Source organism: Serinus canaria, chromosome Z (genome assembly GCF_022539315.1).
Source record: "Serinus canaria isolate serCan28SL12 chromosome Z, serCan2020, whole genome shotgun sequence".
Lineage (NCBI taxonomy): Eukaryota > Metazoa > Chordata > Aves > Passeriformes > Fringillidae > Serinus > Serinus canaria.
In genome coordinates, this window is record NC_066343.1 from 1,562,738 (window position 1) to 1,585,496 (window position 22,759).

General features: G+C 38.3%; 1 protein-coding gene across 1 annotated transcript in view; it reads left to right on the plus strand.

The window, feature by feature from the left end:
- ADGRV1 (adhesion G protein-coupled receptor V1) overlaps positions 1–22,759 on the plus strand; it is a 273,565-nt gene that overhangs the window by 235,292 nt on the left and 15,514 nt on the right. The window contains exon 88 of the mRNA XM_050986466.1: positions 4,193–4,314. Within this exon, the coding sequence (XP_050842423.1) occupies positions 4,193–4,314 (122 nt within the window). The remainder of the gene's footprint in view (positions 1–4,192; positions 4,315–22,759) is intronic.

Genomic DNA, 22,759 nt, shown 5'->3' on the forward strand with positions numbered 1-22,759 from the left:
GGAAATGTTTCATGTTTTGTTTCCTAGTGTTTCTTGTTCTTCTTTCTACTATAAGAAAACTAAACACAAGGCTCACAGCTTTTTCAGGTGGGCAATCAGGCATTTTATTACCTGAATCTTATGATGTTACTGCAGAGTTCCTTGTGCTGATAATTCTTCCGAACTATCAAAGTTCAATATGATTTTGTGAAAGAAAAGTCCCCTGAAGTTTATTAAATAGGGGAAAAAGCCCTTTGTCTGGTTAGCAAAGCTCCTGAGTTGTAAATGGGAGAATTGCTGGGAGAAGTATTATATCCATCCAACTTTTTTGGCCCTTCTTAAAGGCAAGGCCAGAAAAACTTTTTAGATACCCAGTACAGTTCCTTTTAGGTTCTTGATGAGGTGACTAAATTTTTCCATCATCCTCATGTTTTTCCTGGTTTATGAATTTTGTAATTTATTCCAAACTCATAATGAAAATATTGCAGCCTGTCTTTCAAATTCTCACAGTCATTGTTTTTGTGTGAATCACTTACAAAATCTTATGTTTACTCTAAGGACTCTCCTGCTGTATTAAACTACAATTTTATTACCCTTAATAACTTACTACAATCTACTGCAGCCCTTAGAACAGAAAATTAATTTTACAGATTAGCAAGGAAATTATCTTTTCTCAACAATGAAGGAGTGACAAACAGGGGACACTTCCAGTTATTTAGAACATAGAATGTATGCAATTTCAGCTTGTTAAATATCAGGCTGGACTATGGTAAGTTTTCAAGGTCTAACAAGCTGCAACTAGAGCTGCATAAGCTGCATTTATCTGTATTGAATTTCTCAATGCTGTCAGTGTTTCTTAAGCTTATAGTAAGGAAACAGGGACATATTTCAAGGAAAGACCTGAACAGTCAGGACAATGATATATGCATGCATATATATGTTTATATGTATTTAAGGAGGGTGTGGACTACCTGTTGCTTAAATAAAATCTTCCATTAATTGTAGTATTAAAAAACAGTGTGATAAGTATACCAAAAATGGGGACCAGCATGGTTGGAATATATAATACCCAACAGAACCCACTGACGCTGTCAGTGTCTCAGTTACACCACAGTAACGTTGAGCTGACTTCTCCACGTCGGTCTTATCTACTAAGGTTTATCCAAGTAGCCTAGAGGCAGCTGCTTACACTTGGACTTAGAGTAAAAGTCATGCCAGGGAAGGTTCATCTGCTCAGAATAACCATTTGGGGTTTCTTTGGCAATGAGTTGTTGGTTTTATATTAATATGAAGAAAACTACAAATAATCAGACTGTTTGGGTCCATATCAACACTATTTATTGACATTCTCTTCCTTTGTGCAGTTCTGATTTTACAAACTTGAATTTGTTGCTTTTTTCTGATATGTTTGCTCTATTTAGTGAGCTTTTGTTGGATCAAAATCCAACAAATGGGTATACAGAACTTGAAGATCCAAGGCTTTAAATGATGCCAAAGTTTCAACTCTGTATTAGCTTTTTGCAGTACTGATAATTTGGCAATTTTTAGCAATGAAGAAAAAAACCAGAACTATAAACTGTACCAATATTCAGTATGTGGCAAAAAGCCAGTATCTCTTTTTCTTGTTAAAATGTTAGGTCTGTATGATGTGGGGTATTGCCTACATTCAGAAGGCCCTTACTATTTGGACAATATTTAAAAAATGGCTGAAGGGCTCCCAAACTGGTGTTTCTGGAGCAATGCCTGTAAAAACACAGCTCCACTCTTCATTGATGCTGCATAACTAATGTGGAGAGGGGCAATGCCTGGCCAAGCACCTCTGCCCCTCAGTGTGCAGACCTAGCAAACATGGTCTTTCAGTTCTGCTGCAAACATGGTAACACAGGGGCTGGCTCTTGTCAGTTCCAGGAGGAACATGTGGAGGTAAAAACTTACTTTTTTTTTTCCTTATTGCAAACTTTGTCCAGGCAGACATCTTCCTGCCAGCATTTCCTAAATATTTTATTCTGTAAATACAGTGGGGAACATAAAATGGAGAATGTGTGCATCCTTAAGGACAGATTCTGCACATATTTTTAAAGGCGAATGAAATTAACTGTTTCACAGTCTATCTTGTGGGTCTTCTTGGCTGAGAGGAAATTGTCAGTCTAAGTTTTTTGGGGTCAGATGTCTTATGTTTGACTTGAAGAGGAAAATAACAACAGATCAAAGAATAAGCTATTCTTATAATTTCCTACAACCCTCTAAGTGGCCAGAGCTGGGACAATTTATGTATCCATATGCCACTTGCTAGATGCCAGGCAGCCATGAAAAACCATTCACTCATTGTCCTCTGTTATAGTTGAGCAGAGGAGGGGGAAAAAAACCCTAAAAGGCTCATGGAATGAGATAAGGATTAGGAGAAAACACTTTAAGGGCAAAATAGGCTCAAAACTTAACAGACAAAAAGACAAAATATTAACAGAATTAAAAGAGGAGAATGCAAACTAAAACAAACCTTTAGAGCGCTCTTTCCCCACCCCACCCCAGCTCTTCCTTCCTCCCTACTGGCAGTACAGGGAGACAAAACATGGGGTCAGTATTTTCAGTCAGTTTTTTATTCCATCTGTTATTTTAAAAAATCTTTCTTCAGTTTGCTTAGGGAGAGGAGTCTCTTCTGTTGTGTTGTGGGGTCCTTCTCACAGGAAACAATTCTCTGTAACTTCTCCAACATGGTTCTAATTTTCATGAGTAGTAGTCCCACCCAACCTACTGTGAGTGCCTCCCATGGGCAAAGCAGTCTTCCCACAACTGTTTGCATAGGTCATGTAGTAGGGATGTAGTCTTTTAAGAATGAGCTGTCTAGTTTGAAAGCAAAGATCCTCTTTATCTCTGAAAGCAAGGGTCTTCAAGTTTCTCCCTCTTTTCAAGTTTTCTCTCTTTCTTCAAGTTTCCTGCTAGAATACAGCTTTTCAGCACCCACATGCTTCAGTGTGAACACCTTTTCTCATGAGCTATGAGTGGAGCTCTGCATCCCCACAGGTACTTCATGAATTACAGGGAAACAGTTTGTTGTATTATAGTCCTCACCATAGCTTGTAGAAGAATCTCAGCTCTGATGCCTGAAGCCCCTCCTGCTCCTACCTCCTTTCACTGACTTTGGTGTCCTGATGTTGTTCTCATGTGTCTTCTGTTTTTCCTTTTCTCTGACTTAGGAGAGAATTGGTGTCCATAGGTTTGGTTGTTATCAAGTTCTATCAATTGAAAGGTTCTTATAGCGTTGATCCCATCCAGGCTCTGCATTGGGGAATTGCTTGTCATGACCTTTGCTGCTGGCTACGTGGTCCCCACCGGCACAGCGCAGGTGGCGCCAGCTGCCGCAGTGCCAGCTCCATTCAACGCCACTCTTCATGCAGGGTGCTGAAAGGAGAAGCTGCTGCTGCTGCCTCTGCCCCTCTGCCCTCAGCATGGCTACTTAAAACAGCCAAGGAAGCACAGCTTGCTGTGGACAATGCTGAGATAACCCTGGCTGCATGGTCGCTGCCACACTGGGAAGGGCCCCAGTGGCTGTCTTGCCACCCATGGGAAAAGAAGAAAGAGAAATTGCATGTGTTTTTTTCCTTCTTAAGTATGTCATCACAGAGGCATTACCAATTACTTTAATTGGGTTAGCAGCATGCTTATTTTCAGACCCAGCCCACAACTGACTTTGCTAGGCATGGAGAATGCTTCTAGCAGTCTCCCACAGGAAAAATTACTTCTGTGGCTGGCTTCTTCCCCTACTCATCAAAAAATCAAGCCATGCAAAACCAACACACCATAATACTTTTCTTCTTTCCTTTTCCTCTCAATTCTTAAAAAACCATTTTCTGTCAAAATTTCTAGAGCTTGCCAAGAGTTCTTATATTATTTTCCAAAGTTCAGCATATTTTTTGACTTCATGTGTGCTCTTCCCACCTCTTGGTTTGTTGAGCTGAGCTGTAGTCATTCTGCCCCTTATACCTTCCAGACCCCTGACAGCATCCTTCTGCTGGTCTTCTGAGCCCAGGCTGGGGTCATAAAAGCCCTGGGACCCCCCCCCCCCCCAACTAGAGCAGGACAAGGGCTGCCCACACTGGAGAACAAGCTCCAAGGTTAGCCACATACAGCAAAACTATGTCCTGTGTCAGTAATTCTTTAAAAAGTGTTTTTTCTGAGGGCACAGCAGCTGAAACTCTGTGTTTGTGGTTTGCAGAGATCCCCTTGGTCTTGTACCTCTTTGCCCTGATTTCCATCACCTGGCTGTGGGGAGGACTGCACATGGCTTACCGGCACCTCTGGATGTTAGTCTTCTTCATCATCTTCAACAGCCTGCAGGTAAGAGCCAGCATCTGGCCCTTTGGTCTTCTTGCTGACCTGGGGATGTTTTCTCCTCTCACGTTTGTCTGGCCTCGGGGAGTACACACTTCCTGCTGAGAGTCGTTCTGACACAGGGGCTTTGCAGGGCCACATGTATCCAGCTCATGGACAGTCAAGTCCAGTGTCCTTTAAAGGTTTAATCTCAGCCAATCTGTTTGTGACTGGGAAAGGAAATGGAACTTGATAGTGGATAACACATTTTCATAATGATAGCAGTAGAAACTACCTGTCTTTGTCATGCATTCTGTTGGTATCTTATTCTCATGTCTTTGTCAGCTCTCAGAATTGATGATTGTTTAAACAAGGCTGTTTTTCTACAGTAAAAGTTGGGTTTACCTTTTATTGGTGGGCATTTCTGTTACGCAACAAGCCCGGTTTCAGCTGGAAAACAATTCATTGTTCATAAAGGGTTTTTTCATGCCATAAAAGAGGGGATGAAATAGTTTACAAGAAGTAGAGGCCTGGCTCCCTGCTGTCTGAGAGCTATGGACTGTGTAAAGAAACAGAACGTGATCCATCCATTAAAATGTGTTGGATATTCAAGTGGATTCAATGCAGGAGATTGAAAGGACACTGAATATTATCCATTGTGTCTGTTTAGCCTTATGACATGCATTTCCCAGGGAATGCACTTGCTTGAAAAGTCATCCACTCAGTACTAATTGTTTCCAAGCACTTCCTGCAGGAAATGGTTCCCATCAGAGAGAAGTTTATAGTAGGAGCTATTCTAGTACATGGAGGGGAAAGTAACCATTTCCCTGTAACTTCAGGAGTAAACATGCAAATGGAAGGGCAATAGCTGATTTACAAAATAAAATGTACATTTAGAAAACCATGAAAGAAAAAGAAACGTGTTGGGTCTTTTGAATTCCTTAGCAGTATGCACCTAATTGTCCTACTCAGACAGCATCTGTGATGCAGAAGCATACTCCATTGCTCTTGCATGATAAGCCTTGGCTCCTCATCTTTTCCCTTGTGAAACAGAAAAAACATTTACCTCTCTTCTTAACTTACAATTGTCATTGTGGATTTATTCACAACATACATGTTTTTCTGGGGTCAGGAGTGAAAGAATAAGCTGCTATCTTGAGTACTTCTCTCAAATATTTGGAATTTCACAATCTCTTTTGCATGCACTATACCTATCTAAATGATCACCATGTTTTTCCTGCAGTTAGGGGAGTGTTTCTGATTTGTATAGCTGACATCAACAGAGGCATATTTGCATTCAATGGATCCAAAGTTCAGTGCAGTGGATGGATCTCTTCCCATTGTTTGCAAAAGGGTGCAAAATGAGGCTTCAGGCCCATTCCTAGGCTATTCTCTGCAGCCGACTTTCTTAGTAAAAACTAGATATTTCTTTGGCTATATTTCCAGCACACTGCACTATGCACTTCCATCCTCTATAACTTAAGAGTGTATCTACACTGTAAACTACAAGTTATTAGGAATGCCACAGCTACCCCAGTCACATTTTTCTTTCAATAAGTCCCAACACTCCCCTCTCTCAGCAATAATTTAATAATCTAATTTTTCAATAAGTAATTTTGAATTGAAACCTTACTCTTATGAAATACTGTGATATTACCCACCAACAGTATAAAACCTCAATTGTTCAAGAGTATCAATGGAAAAAATAAATAGCAAGTGGTAGGTAACCCAAAAAATCCTTTTGTGGTTTTTTTAGATGATGAGGTAAGGGTTAAATGTCTGCTTGGTCTGTGTTTGAGCTGCTGGACAGCTCATGTCCATGTAATAGGCATCAGTGTTACATGCAAAGTACTTCTTCCACACAGGAAAAATCTTGAAGAGTTGACTGATAGTTTTCCAAACTGGGCAAATGGCCTGACTCGCCTAACACAATATCTCAGTTAAGAGATATAGAAATTTCACAAAAAGTTCTAAAAGTCAACTTATTTGTAGTAGATTGCAATAAGGGAAAATTCAGAAGTTCAGGTACAAATGCCTGAAATATGGGCATACAGTAAACAAGTGAACAAGTGCACATCCAAACCTGATATTGACTGGAGAAGATGAGATTGACCAAACTTCCTTAATTAAACAAATTAATAAAATAATTTAAATAGCTGTGACAAGCCAGAATGGGAAGAAGGCTGACTTGAGCAGAAAGGGAGATAAGCTATCAAAGAAAACTAGTATGTTGAAAAAAAACCAAAAAACCAAAAAAACCCCAAATATTACAATGAAACCATAGAAAATATACTAGGAGAAATCAAGATGACACAATTTTAGAAGGAGAAATAAAGTTTAAAAAAATACCTCATATTGTGATAGTAAAAAGTGAGTAAAGATAGACTGTTCCATAAGTTGCTGAATTATATTATGCAGGAAAGCAAAAGTACAGTTTATAAAGCTCATGCCAGTACCAGTCACAAATGAAATATGTATTTTTTTCCTAGAACATACCATTCAACTCTGGGATGTAGCCTGGGGACACAGAGAGGGCCACCACTATAAATAGGCCCACTTCCTGTATCTTATGACATCTTCTGAAAGATTCTGCTCTGATGAGTCAGAGGTAGACTAGAAGATCCCATGCAGTGGTTCAGATTATCAAAGCCACACAAAACTAAACAGAACCCAGTATTAGACAGACATGAGATGCTGAATGTAAAAGGCTGTCTACAGATTTTGCAAAAGATGATTCTACAGTGCAAATTTGCCCAACAAAATGCAATGAAGCCCTCATAGTAATGCCAAGATAAGATGAACTGCAATTTATATCAAGGCTATCAAAAAAAGGGCATATGCTTGTTCAAGTAGATACTGCCCAAACAAATCCTATTTCATCTAGGTGCACGAACGAAACACAGTTAAACACAGGCCAAACGATTAAAATACTTAAAATACCCCTGACACAAAACAAAATTCGCATCCAGAGCAATTCACATCTGCATTTTGACATCGGTTCAATAAAGCTGTTTCTGGTTGCTTGTATTCTTACCTGGAAGGAAAGACAGTAGTGTACTCAGAGCCATTCACTTAACCTTGAAAGTTGTTCACTATGTGCAATTTTTTAAAACTAAAAATTACTACAGTAAAGCAAGTAAAGAAAGCATGTCACTTGTGAGCCTTCACACTTTTTGACATCAGCTAAACTTCTGGGTTGTAATCTTGATTGGATAGTAGCATTGGTATGCATTATAGTAGCTGTGTAAGCATATTCTGTCCACGAGACTTGATTAAACTGTGAATCAAGAGAATGCAACAATTTTATAGCCCTTTTTCTATATTTACAACTTCTTTCTTAAAGAAGAGTCCTCTCTGTTCCTAGTTACCACCTGAAACATACTTTAACATGTTATTTCTGTAATTAATTATGAAGTTATAGTTAAAGATTCCATTTAGCTATTCAAGTGCATACATAACAGACCCAAAATCAGTCTATAGCTGAAGACAAAACAAAGAAAGAAGTCTGCAGTGTCAAGAAAAAATAGAAAGCATTGTTAAGATAGAACTGAAATACATGAGAAATTCATGTCAGAAGAGTAGTTTGTGTTTAGCGTTGTGTTTATAATGTGTTCAAATATTATGCAGTGAAAAAGTGTACTGAAGTGGGCTTTGACTTACTGGATTTTTAACTAATCACTGAAGAAAACACACTTTTCAGTGACACATCTAAAATAGAAAAATGTCAGTATAATACATTTTTACAGTAATTAAATAACATATTAAATCTTCCAGCATCTATGAATTTCCTTCATTCATACTTGAAGAGTTTTACATTAATATATTTCAGGAAAAATCTCTTCACGCAATTTTTTGCAACAGAAGATGAAAAAGCAGTTTTAGCCATTCTTTTTAGGAAGTGTTAGTAATGGTTAGAATTATGTAGCATGTAACAAGTAAGAAATGCTGCAATTGGTGGAAGTATACCTGCTAAAAAAGGACTTGGGATCAGGTGTGTTCTTTTCTTTTTCCACTTCTGTCAATATGAGTCGACTTTTCTTACTGTGAAGATTAAAAAAACAACCCAGTTAGTTGAGTATCTGTAACAAATCACTCATCACTGCAAATGCTTATTTTACAGTGAAGACAGAGTAGTTCTTTAAGTGCAGTTGATAGTGACTTTGCTAGCCTAGGAAATGAGGAATCAGAAGTTGTCCAAACCAGGACAAAATTAGCCTAAAAGAAAGAATCATGAAATAAGCCTGGGAGACTTCTATACATCAGCAAAACTTTTTATACTACAAGAATAGTTCAGCTACATCTTATGTTCTAAGTGTGTTTTGATTTTGACAGCTAGAAGCCTGTTAGTTCAATACCAGTTTTATTTGTAAGTTTCAATAGCATCTTATTTATAAGATAAGGTACTTATAAATAATACCTGGTTTGGATGTAGTGACATTATCCAAGCTGCTGTCTGCTAGCCTGGACAAAATAAAAACAGCAGAACTGTTTAACTCATAGCAGGTATTTAAATACAGGTTCTCAGCAAAATTGAAGGAGTAAGATTTAAGGAAAAAATATGTGAAAATAAAATAAGGAAAGTATAAAAAATAGTAATACTGGAGAAATGCTAGTATAGCTGTTTTATGAAAGAAATTTAGGTGATATTGTTTATTCAGAGGACTGATGCATCCTACATAATGAAATGGATGATTTTTAGTCTGCAGAATGACTTAGTAGGAATTATATGACATCCAGCCACACTATGGGTAGAATTATGCTCTAACATACAAGTAGTGAAAGAATTTCTGCTATGAATTGATAAGCTATGTATACATGTATATACAATAAAGAAGTAGAAACTAGGATGAGTGTATCACTTATCTCACAACAAATGCAAATCAGCAGCATAATACAGGTCTGAAAAAGCAAATGTGATGCTCACTTTGTAAACAAGAGCAATTTAAATGCTATTGTAAAGGGTATTGGTGATGCATTATTTGGGATCCTGTGGACATTTCTAAGCTCATTGGCCAAAGAGATGACTTTTGTATATTGTAGCAGTAGGGGAAAAAAAAGCATGAGCAGGAATTTGAAAATCTTATTTCAGAAGCCTGAAAGAATTTCACATGTTATCTGTCATCTATTGCCTGTGTCAATATTAGCCTTGATCCAGTAGCTATGTAATCACGCTGGCATCATCTTGCATGCAAAATAGTGTACCCTAGTTTTTTTAGTGACTTCAGTCTATTTTCAGAATTTAGTCTAATTAAGGATAACATTTTGAGTTCCAGCATATTGGTTCTGTTCAGAAGGCAGTGTGATGTGAGGGCACAAGCAGAGCATTGAGCATCTTTCCTAGTTAGAGTCACTTTGCCTGCACCTATAGCAGTGATGGCTGTGGGATGAACACTTAACCATCTAACCTGCTCAGAAACATTAAGTGTGGTATGACTTCATACTACTGAGTTCTTCATGATATTCAGTGTTTCTATCTGTTTACAGTAAGTCCATGAATTTAAGGTATAAACTGCAGTGTTAACTGTTGTAAATCATTTATAAGTCAATTTGTTTGTAAGTATGTGAATGTAATGTCAGTGAACCACCTTTCCATATCAAGTTTTTGTGATGGATTATATTCTCCAAAATGGAACATGTGAACAGTTAGATGTGAAGTCTGAATATAACTTCTTAGAAGCAGCTCTCTCTAGAGGTTTTATGATGCATATGAGGACTGCGAATTTGAGTCTGGAAGGAGTTGAGCAAATGTGAAGCTGGGGCTAACCACAGTTTGATGAAAATTGCTAAATTATGTTTTCTTTATTTTCAGTAAAATGTCAAGTATTACTCTTTAGCTTTTGCCTTTACAAAGGTCAATTGGATTTTTAAAAGCATCAAATCAGCTTGTACTGACCGCTGATTGTTTGTTTAAATCTTCAGATATGTTGTTTTGCTGCTACAACAGTCATGAAAAGTTTTAGTGAGAAAGATCCTCTATTATAAAACAAGGAACCATACTGAAAATTTTTCCTTTCTCTTTCCATATCTTCTCAAAGAGTGATCAGGAGATTTAGTTTGCAAGGGCTACCATTTTATTTTCTGTGTGTGGGTGCCTAAGGCTGTGTAAATAAAGTTCATCATCTACTGAAGACTTGCTGATGTTGAATTGTGCTTGAAAAAATATGAAAGAGTAAAGCAAGGTGAAAATTGTGACCTATCCTTATATAGGTTCAAATACTCAGCATAACTGGTGGTAGATTTTGAAATTTTGGTATTTCCCCAGAACCCTCTGGGATTAAGCTTTTGAGTTCCATAAAAGAGAAAATTGGCATTGTAATACACAGAGTGATTTCATTCTAAGTAAAGCAGAGCCAGCAGCTCTTGCAGAACCTTTTTTTCATTCCTGACTTCTGAAAGGTAACAGGAAAACAGTGATTCTTACCATGAAGACTTCTGCTTTTCTTTACATCTTTGTTATTTTCATACTATCTTGTCTCCCCCATTATTAGCCAAGTAGGGCAATGTATGTGACAGAAATTTTTACTTCCTAAAAGAAATAAATATTTACAGATCTGTTTTTAATTATCTAATTCTCTCTTTTAAATTCTTTAGTTTCTTTTAGTGAACAGAAAATACTCCCCACCGCTGGATACTTAATTTATCACACTGATGTCCAAAGACTTTGGTTGTGGTCAGTAAGGAGGGAAATGTGATTCCAGAGGGTGCTTCACCAGATATATGTGATGTTCCCACTTTCACTTAGTATAGCATTTCTGTAATTAGGCTCTGTGATTTCATCCCAAAGGCAACACTGTTGTTAAGCATCTTTGCCCCTTTCTGCCTGTATTAAAAAAAAAAAAAAAAAAAAAAAAAACAAAACAAAACAAAACAAAAAAAAAACAAAAAACAAACAAAACAAAACAAAAAAAAAAAAAAAAAAAAAAAAAAACAAAAAAAAACCAAAAAAACCAAACTAGACATTGCATACATTGAAAACAGAAAGTCTGAAATCACCTGTCCCAATATTTTTTGGGTTATTTCAAAATCCTTTTTCATTTTTCCCTAAGAAATAGGTAATCTCAGAAGGAGAAACAAATTCTTTTTCTTTGCATTTCCACAGGGTCTTTGCTTTGCAGATAAGTACAGTTTAGAAGTCTTCACAAATCTCCAAGTAAGGCCATGGAGTCATGATGAGATATTTGGATGACTTGAAAGTCTTTTTAAGAATCACTCTCTGAAGATATAGTCTAAACTCAAAGAAATAATCTAAAAAATGTTTAAACCAAGATCTAGTTGTGTGTGCTAAATTTTGTCTGAAGTTATTATACAAATCTCTTGAAAAACAGTTCAACTGTCCTACTTTCCTTGAGGACACATGAAAACCAGCTGAGAAAGTTTCTTTAGAGCAAGTTACGAAACTTTAGAAATAGTTAAATTAATTAAAATTTTGACAGTTTTGCAGCAAATGTGTTTGTAGTAAACCACAAAACTATTTGGTATATTTAGATAAATTTACAGAAAACTGGAAAAATAAATATGGAAAATGAAAATTTGGAAATGTGGTATTTTTACTAATGTAATATAAATTTTAAGTTCATGTGTGGTAAAGAAATTATAAAAAACACAAATAATTTTCTGCTTGTGCAAATCATCACAATAGGATACAATGATTATGAAAAACAGAGACTAAATTATTTTTTATTTACATTTATTTATTTATTATTATTTTTTATTTACATTTATTTATTTATTATTATTTATTTTTTAATTATTTTTGTAGTTCACTTGTAGATAGCCATATCTGTCTGACCAGCCTGTCAATCTTCAGGGATGGGTATTATCATTTCATTATAGATGTCAGGAATAAAAACTATGGGAAGATAAATGACTTTTCTGGGGCCAATGCAACACCTGCAATATGAAGCAAACTTAATTTCTGGCTCCTACTTTTCCAGTTTTTTTCTTAATTTATTAAATCACATGACCACCAGTCTCTCAGTCTGTATTGCCTCAAGTACTTTATTTTTTGGAATGGATTGTATTTTCTAATTGGAAACCAAATTTAGTTCTAATGGAGTGTTAAATTCCTTTAACAGTAGAAAGTAGAAAGAGCTGTGGCACGAATGATTTTCAGGATAATCTAAATAAAGACCCTCTTCCTAAAAATGTCTCTTTTTAGATTGCCACTCTCATTTTCATTGACAAAGAGCATTAGCACACACTAATCCATGCCGCTTTTCTGACATGGTTTGGCTTAGTTTGTAAAAATTACTTGTAATACATAGAATTAGAGGGAAGAGACCGGTGTTACCATCCTTTAACAAATTTTACTTCTGGTACTGTAATTTTGTGTTTAATTTTATCTGTAGTTTTGCATGTAGTAATTAATTGTGAACCTTAACCTAATGCAGTGAGTGCAGTTGCAAATAAATGAATGCATATCCATTAAGAAGCTCTGTATCTGAATTCAGAGGAAGGTTCTTGTGGAGCAGTTACTTAACATCTAGGGTGGAAGTTCATCTGAATGTTATAACTTGAATTTTTGCTGAGTGTTCAGAGAAAAATTGTGCCTTGTGCCTAGTTTATCAATATTAAATTACCTTTACATAAACATAGTTATATAGTTTTATTTATATAGTTATAGATAATTACAGGTAAATACAAATTTATATATATTAATATAAATATTTGAAAATATTTTTATGTCTTAGTCAGCACAGACACCACCACAAAAAACCCTCACAAACTCTTTTAGCTTTGAAAGACTCTTAAGGAGAAACATGGACTGGCTGAGAGTTGTATGTGGAGAGAGACTATGGTTTTACAGTGAGAGGCCTTGGAGAAACTGTCTTGGCTGAGTTAAGTAGTGTCATTATATTACATTACCCTGAAGTCTTCTGAGGGACCCTGCATCAAGGACCACTGTCCTGGTGTTGGTAGTGAAGAGCAATATAAGAGCAGAAATAAAAAAAGCATGCTCAGGTTCTTTCCATTGCCAGTGTCCTCTGTGGAATGGAGCATTGAACATCACCCTACAAATTTCTGCATTCATTAAATTATATGAATTATTATAATTATTAAATACATTAAATGACACTGCCACACCAGCCTATGAGAATTCCAGTACTTCCCTATGTCACTGGGTTTTATATTGATTTATGTTTTATCTGTTTAACATAAAATTACTTCAAAATCCACCTGCCTGCAAAGTTTCCCCGTCTCACTTCAGAATTTCTTACAAATTCCCTCAGGAGATTGTTTTTACATCTCACCAGGCTTTTCATTACTTATTTATCAGCCCATTTGTTCTGTTGACTTCAGCAAGGAGGAAAAATGCTTTTGCAGACATCTGAACATGCAAATTTGGAGGTGGAAGTCCAATTGGGTCAGTATTCCCCATCAGGTCTGACTTGTAAGTACCTCCAGGCTTGTAGTGCTCACCTCTCTGTGTTGGTCCTGCTCAGCAGGCAGACCCAGTTCTGTCTGGAATCATATTTGCAGGGAGGAATGAGGATGGAATTTTCTCCCAGCTCTAATTGGATATATAATGAGGGATAATGGCAAAACTGGTAGCTGCCTTGCTGCCACTGCGAACAAAAAAGTGCAAAGGATGACAAAGTCAAAAAGTACTAAAGTAAAAAACAAAGCAAAACAAAACAATATAATGAACCACTTATCAGAGCCATGCACTCTCCTCTTGACCCACGCTACGCTCTGCAGCTGGTGTCTGTCTGTGTTTGCTCTGCACTGGACTTGCCATGCAGCCCATATAGCTCTGTCAAACCCTGTGGCTGATTTGGCAATGAGAAAACATGATCCTGCAGAGCTAGCAGGACTATAGAAAGGCGCTGGAAAAGAATAGATGGTAATTCTCAGCCCTCACACAAAGCAGAAGACTTATATTATATGCTCAGCAATACAAAAATAAAAGCTAAAATAAAAATAAACAGACAAAAAAAACCCCAAGACCACAAACCTCAGAAACCAAACCAAAAACAAAACAACAAAAAACAGCTGAGAAATTTATTGCTTTTATAAACGCGTGAAAGTCCATCCTTCAACAGTTCCTATGATATTTTTCTTTGACAAAATCCTCCACAGATAGCAGGAATGCCTCATGGACCGGGTCAAAATATTTCTGTTAAGTGCTGCAAACATGTTTTAGGTAACTTCTGGCATTATTCCACTGCAGAAAATTTCCAAGAAGGAGAAGGAGCTTTTCATTTTCCAAGTGCAAGGAGAACCAATAGTTTTGATATATGTTTTGTGACTTACACTATCTTTTGCTGACTACGAGTAAAGCTACTTTGTGGCAAAGTTCAATGAATATACCAACACGTGGAAGCCAAATGTTCCAATTGCTTAGTTTTGAAATATATTTATACATCTTTTGTCATTACCTTTGTATGTATGGACATACAATTTTTGGTTTTATTAGTACAATGAATAAGTAAATACTAATTACTAAATACTATATAAAATATTAAATAATATTTAATTATGCTATATATACTTAGTTATTTTATATAAGCCATTACTCTCCCAAGTGTTGCACTTGTCTCAGAAATGCAGAGGGATCCCTCTTTAGAGTCATTGGAATGGCTTCAATGTTAATTTAATTTACTTTCTATTTTCTGTAAATTTTCCTTCTTTTATATTTTTTTCTACACTTACTTGCTGTTTCTGTCTGAGTCTGTTAAAAAAGTCCTGATGGAAATTTTTGTGGCAATGTTCTTTTCCATTAAAAAAACAGTTTTAACACACAAATGCAAATTCTAGAAAGCTTTCTAAAAAAAGCCTCAAGACAATGGTTTCTAGAGGAAGACTTGACAGTGGTGGGATTGAGTGCCGCCCAAGCAAGTTTGCTGGCAACACCAAGCCGTGAGTTGCAGTTGACATGTTGGAAGGAAGCGATGCCATCCAGAGGGACCTTGACATGTTTGAGACGTGGATCCATGCAAACCTCATGGAGTTCAAGAAAGCAAAGTGCAAGGTCCTACACTTGGGTCGTGGCAATCCCAAACACACCTACAGGTTGGGCAGAGAAGTGAGTGAGAGCAGCCCAGAGGAGAAAGACTTGGTGGTGATGGCTGATGAAAAACTCAACATGAGCCGGCAGCGCGCACTCACAGCCCAGCGAGCCAAACACATTCTGGGCTGCATCCAAAGGAGTGTGGCCAGCAGGATGAAGGAGGTGATTCTGCCCCTCTGCTCTGCTCTTGTGGGACCCCACCTGGAGTGCTGTGTACAGTTCTGGTGGCCCAACAGCAGGAGGACGTGGAGCTGTTGGAGCAAGTCCAGAGGAGGGCCAAGCAGTTGATAAGAGGACTGGAGCATCTCTCTTAAGAAGACAGGTTGGGAAAGTTGGGGCTGTTCAGCCTGGAAAAGAGAAGGTTGTATAGAGACCACCTAGCAACCTTCCAGTAACTGAAGGAGGCCTACTGGAAAGCTGGAGAGGAACTCTTTATTGGGATCTGTAGTGATAGCACAAGGAATAATGAATAAAAACTAAAAGAGGGAAAATTTAGGTTACAAATGAGGAAGAAATATTTCACTGTGAGAATGATGAGGTACAGGAACAGGTTGCCCAGGGAGATTATAGGTGTCCCAAGCCTGGTACTGTTCAGGGCCAGTTTGGATAAGTCCTTGGGCAATCTAGTCTAATGAGAGGTGTCCCTGTCCATGGCTGCTGTGGTCAGGACTAGATGATCTTTAAGATGTATTCCAAACCCTTAGCATTGTATGATTCTATGATCAAATCCCTTTTTAGTAATGAATCTGTTTTTTATTTTACTCTGAGTAGCACTCTCTGTGAAAAGAGATCTGAAATGCTCTCTTGAGGCACATTTTATTCTCTCCTTGCACAGACTGGGGGCTTATTGTTTTAAGCCAGGAAGTGACTGATTTCCATGACAGAGCCAAATTATTACTCCACCTTCTCTTGTTCACCTAGTTATCAAGTATAGAAGAACATCTAGTCTTTGTCCTCATTTTTGTCCACATTTCCCTTTTCTTGAGGAGCATACCTAACCAAAACAGTTTTATCTTCCTGCTTATAAAACTTGTCTTCTGCCATCTCTGAATTTGTGGAAGGGTAAGTATCTATAGGATTTTTTCACTAAAATCAAGGGAAGTAGGGAATATAAATTGTTGACAGTTGCCATGAATATCACTTGAAAGCAAAGCCTGATATACAAGAACTCTAGTTCTGAGAATGTCAGTTGTATGGCAAAATTGCTTCTTGTAATAACTTACACATCTGTTATTCTGGATGTAAAAATCCTAAAAAAGTAATTGTAAGATATTTGCTGGGGTCAGTTTTAACTTACTGATGGTTGAACGTGGTGAGACCTTGTTTGGTTCCCTACAGCTTTGCATGTCTGCACCTCTTTAACTGGCTGCAGAATCACCAAAATCTTTTCCAAATGGTCAAAGAATGCTGGAGTACACAGTCATCCCCATGAGTCTTGCCCTAAAACATCCAAGCAGAAGATATGGCAAATAGTTAGACTGGTCATCTACAACCCTTCAGTTCTATCCAGAACAGAATTTTTTTAAGGTTTCTTGCAATTATGGCTCCTGAAGTTGCAGAGTTCTTGTTACAGCTCTTTATGGCACCGCACTGAAATGCTCCTAAATAGATAGTTTATCCTCATAGTAGCAGGAATCAGAGACAATGGTAGGCATAAGAGAGATTATAACACTGAAAGAATTCCTTAAAGGGGAAAATTGTTATAACAATAACTTCTAGCTTAACCCTTTGAGATTTTCTCTAATGCCATGTAACGGATCAGCCATAAATACAAAGTTAGATTCTGTCTTTTGAATCTTCTGGTCACTAAAAGCCTACTACTTTCTATTCCCTGTTTCTTTTATCTCTGTGTATCAGTCATTAATGCACATAAATAGAAGCTACTGCTTTAACAAAAAAATAACAATAAAAATAATAATGTGTTGCAGGAATAGTCCTTTTTTTGGGCTGTGCACTCTGATGCTAGTACATCTGGTCTTTGAATGTAGTTTTTTCATTTGCTAGCTTCTTGTTTGAGTTTTCAACTTGCTTTCAGATATAACTAGAGAATTAACTGCACTGAGACTGTTAGGGAATCTCTTGAACTAGGACGTTGCAAAGGCTTTTTCATCAAACTTTTCTTCTCTGAGAAAGAAATAAAAACAGTAGTAGGCTTAGATTGGAAGGTATGATCTAAAATGTAAGTTTGGTTATAAATGTTTGCAATGGAAAGCAAGTATGAGAGTAAATATTTGAAAACTTTTACTAAGTGTATGTGAAAACTCATGACCTCTGATATTTCTAGGAGTTGAAAAATGTATGAGCATAACCTTACTGTGTTTAGTCTTCCTGTTCTTTTTTGTGTAAGGTTCATCAGTGACAAATAGTCTGGTTTCGTTGGTATGTCATCTGGCTACTTTTTGGTACCAGAGAGGTCCTCCTCATAGGATAAAGCACAGGAAGAACCTAATGCAAAGAGGACCTCAAAGGATGTTGTCTCCAGTTTCTGTTGCCTGTGCAGGAAAGAAAAATAAAAAAACGCAGAGGGAGAAAAAAAATTGACAGGCTAAGAACTAGGACAGAGATGGGGAGCAATGGGATGCCGGTCTGCTTTGTCTGGTCTCATTTGTTCTTAACCTTCTGCCACAATTTGTGGTTGCTGAGATTTGCTGATTTTCACAGAGTCTTATTGACTCTATAAGGAGTGGCTGCAGCCAGAGCTGTGGGGGAAATTGCAAGCTGCTTCTAAGTGCTGGCTCTCCCATGTTTTCCCTACACCTCTCCCAAGTTCCTACTTTCAGTGTTCAACTCAGTATTTCTTTCTTTCTCAATTAAGCTTGAAATTCAAAAATAAGGCTTTCTTTGTATTTCCAGGATGACTGCATTGGAAGGAAGGGACAGAATCTTATTCTATCTCAATCTACACAGTTGGCAAGTTTGGCTAACCATCTGTATTTTCAGTGCAGTTTCAAGCTTAACACCTTTCTTTTAATGTTGAATCTGTGCCCTTGAAACAAACAACAACAACTGACCAAAAAAAGTCCCCAAATTCCAACCAATAAAACCTAAAAAACCCAGAATAAAAACCCCCAAGACTTTTTCCACTACTTACAGTGCTAAAATGAGAGGTAAAAATGGCAGTTGTGTAGGAGTAGTTACAAGTGTGCTGAGAGCTATGCAAAATATTTATAGTGAATACTGACTATCCAAGCAAGTCTGCTTTTTAAAGATGTGCCAAAGTGTGTGAACCTGTCAGGTGAGACTTAGCCAAGTTTAGACTAAATCTGAGATGAGTGCTGTTTGCCAGAAAGAAATGTATGGCTTTGGCTTTGAGAAAGAGTTGCAAGATTCAGCATGGTCTTGGCATAGCTGCCTCTGCAAAAAGAGAAACTTGGCAGTGTATACTAAAGTTTCAGATGAGACATTAGTACTAAGAAAACTTGTTCAAAATGCTGAAATCACAATATTTTTTTCATTATAACAGAATGTACCTGTAACCTGTTTATCCGTGGAATTAAAATTTTACCAAAAGCTGAAAGCACTCAAAATAAGTATATCTCAGAACAGACCTGTAAATGCACTTTCAATTTAATGATAGATACATAAATTATTATTTTTCTTCATTGCATTTTTAAGGTGGCTTCTGTTCTTGCGTGTTTATGTGTGTGGTGTCTGGTTCAACAGGTGATGCCTGCCGGTATGGGTTTTGCGGTCCTGAACTACATCTATCTATTCTTGATTACATTTATTATTGAGTTTTTGCTTTTGATGTTAATTTTTAGGTCTTCAGCTGTAACTGACACAAATCTTGTTGTACAGAGCAAAATGGGGATGTAAATGCCTCAGGAACCAAAGTGCAGATAAGCAGTAAACGTTCACAGTTGAAACTGTGATAAGATAAATTGCAGGATTGATAAGAATAACGGTAATATAACCAATAATAATGGTTTCATCAAAACTGACGCTTAATGGCAAATAAACATTCTAACACTTGATACACAGCAGGTCCGAAGTCTACTTACTAAATGCAATCATCAGCTGATGGAGCTGCACTGCTGCAGAGAGTTTTACAACAATCACTTTGAATGCTGAGAAACAGAACCACATATAAACAAGGGGGTCTTTGATTTATATTTCAAAGGTTATTATTTCTGAAGAGATGTAAGTGGGAGAGGTTAAGTGATGGCTTCAGATGTATCGTATGACTAAGATGATATTTCTGTCATAATAGCAACAATTAAAGATCTTCAATCTGCTTTCAAAATAAAATATGATTGAAGAAAAAAATGGCAAAATAAAATGTACATTGAAGACTGCATAGAAAATGCATTGCTTGCAATTTATTATAATTATCTCTAAAAAAAAGGAGGGAAGGGAAGCAGGAAAGGAAGGAAAGCTTTCCTTGCAGAAATAAATAGATAATTATATGTGTTGTGTTTGCCACTTGGCTCACATTATTAATACTATTTCATATATGAATATTCAGTTCCATAACTAATCAAAAATTATTAGGAAATATTATATTATCAAATTTATATCATGCATTGCACAATGGCACTGATTACGATTTCTTGAATATGATCCCTTTAATTTTGTGAGCAATTTCTTGCTTTGCAGAGACTAGCTATTGAACTTAGTGAAACATGCAATTTATTTATATTAATCAGACTGATAATTTTCCCAAAAAAGTAGGCACTTGTAATGTAAATCAGGGTTAATCCACAGCAGTCTTTGACCAGCCGATGATAGAAAACAACATAAAGGACTTCCCATAAATTAATGAAAACCCTAGGGAAGTTCGCAAGAAATCAACCAAGACACTGAGTAGCATACCATCAGAAGTGGCAGCAAAACCTGTGACCATTGACAGCAAACCAAGAAGAACAGTGTGACTCCTGTTAAGGGCAAAAGGTTTTTAGCTCATGAACTGGCAGACCTCATTGAGAGGGCTTTAAACTAGGTTTGAAGGGGGAAGGGGATGCAGCTGGGCTCTCTGGAAGCAGGCCCAAGGGTTGTAAGGCTAAGTTAGGGGTGAAGTCAGTAGCCCAGCTGAGGTGCATGTACACCAATGCACGCAGCTTGGGCAACAAACAAGAAGAGCTGAAGGCCATAGTGCAGCTGCAGAGCTATGATTTAGTTGCCATCACGGAAACATGGTGGCATGACTCATATGGCTGGAGCGCTGTATTGGATGGCTACAAGCTCTTCAGAAGAGACAGAAAAGGAAGAAGGAGGGGTGGCCCTTTATATTAAGCAGACTTTTGATGCCGTAGAAATTGAAACTAAGGAAGATGGAGTTGAATGTCTATGGGTAAGAATTAAGGGGAAGGCCAACAAGGCTGACACCCTACTGGGAGTCTGTTATCGTCCATCCAACCAGGAAGAAGAGGTAGATGAATTATTCTATAAGCAGCTAGGTAATGTTTCAGGATCATCAGCCCTTGTTCTTGTGGGTGACTTCAACCTACCAGACATCTGCTGGGAACTTAATACAGCAGTAAAGAGGCAGTCCAGGAAATTCTTTGAGTGTATGGAGGACAACTTTCTGTCGCAGCTGGTGGGTGAACCCACCAGGGGAGGGACTATGTTAGACCTGCTGTTTGCAAATAGAGATGGGCTAGTTGGAGATGTGGTGGTTGGAGGTCGCTTGGGGCAGAGTGATCATGAAATCATAGAGTTCTCAATATTTGGTAAAGTCAGGCGGAGCACTAGTAAGACACTTGCATTGGACTTCCGGAGGGCAGACTTTGGCCTGTTTAGGAGACTTATTCAGAGCGTCCCTTGGGAGGCAGCCCTTAAAAACAAAGGAGTTCAGGAAGGGTGGGCATGCCTCAAAACAGAGATCTTGAGGGCACAGGAACAGACTGTCCCTGTGTGCTGAAAGATAAGTCAATGTGGTAAACGTCCAGCCTGGCTGGGCAAAGAGGCTTTGGAGGAACTCAGAAATAAAAAGAGGTTATATCAGCTTTGGAAGAAGGGTCAGGTCTCTAAGGAAGTATTCAAGAGTGCTGCTAGAGCATGCAGGAAAAAAATTAGGGAGGCCAAAGCTCAGTTTGAACTTAGAATGGCGACTTCTGTAAAGGACAATAAAAAATGTTTTTACAAATACATTAATGGTAGAAGGAAGGGTAAGACCAGCCTTAGTTCTTTATTGGATAAGGGAGGGAATTTAGTATCTACAGATGAGGAGAAGGCAGAAGTGCTTAATGCCTACTTTGCCTCAGTTTTTAGTGGGAAGATGACTTGCCTTCAAGATACCTGTCTGTCTGGATTGATTGATGGTGTCAGGGAGCAGAATGGTCCCCCCATTATCCAAGAGGAGACAGTCAAAGAACTATTGAAATGCTTGGATGTTCATAAATCTATGGGACCTGACGGGATCCACCCCAGGGTAATGAGAGAGCTGGCAGATGAGCTTGCAAAGCCACTCTCCATCATTTACCAACAGTCCTGGTTTACTGGTGAGGTTCCGGATGACTGGAAGCTGGCCCACGTGACACCCATTCACAAAAAGGGTACAAAAGAAGATCCTGGTAATTATAGACCAGTCAGCCTGACCTCAGTACCTGGCAAGATAATGGAACAGTTTATATTAAGGGCCATCATGCAGAATTTACAGGATGGCCAGGGTATCAGACCCAGTCAACATGGGTTTAGGAGGGGAGGTCATGTTTAACCAACCTGGTCACCTTTTATGACCAAGTAACCCGCCTAGTGGATGCAGGGAAGGCTGTAGATGTTGTTTATTTGGATTTCAGCAAGGCCTTTGACACTGTCTCCCACAGCATACTCCTAGATAAGCTGGCAGCCCCTGACTTAGATAGGAACACTCTGTGCTGGGTTAGGAGCTGGCTGCATGGCCGGGCCCAGAGAGTGGTGGTGAATGGCAGCCAGTCACCAGTGGTGTCCCTCAGATGTCTGTGCTGGGACCAGTTCTGTTTAATATTTTTATTGATGATATGGACAAGGGTTTAGAGTCTTTCATTAGTAAATTTGCAGATGACACTAAGCTGGGAGCATGTGTCGAACGACAGAATCTAATGGGATGAAGTTCAATAAGTCCAAGTGCCGAGTCCTGCACTTTGGCCACAATAACCCCCTGCAACATTATAGGCTGGGGATGGTGTGGCTGGACAGTGCTCAGGTGGAAAGGGACCTGGGGGTGCTGGTTGACAGTCGGCTGAACATGAGCCAGCAGTGTGCCCAGGTGGCCAAGAAGGCCAATGGCATCCTGGCCTGCATCAGGAATAGTGTGGCCAGCAGGAGCAGGGAGGTCTTTCTTCCCCTGTACTCGGCACTGGTGAGGCCACACCTTGAGTATTGTGTCCAATTCTGGGGCCCTCGGTTTAGGAGGGACATTGAGGTACTTCAGCGTGTCCAAAGGAGAGCAACAAGGCTGGTGAGGGGCTTGGAACACAAACCGTATGAGGAGCGACTGAGAGAGCTGGGATTGTTTAGCCTGGAGAAAAGGAGACTCAGAGG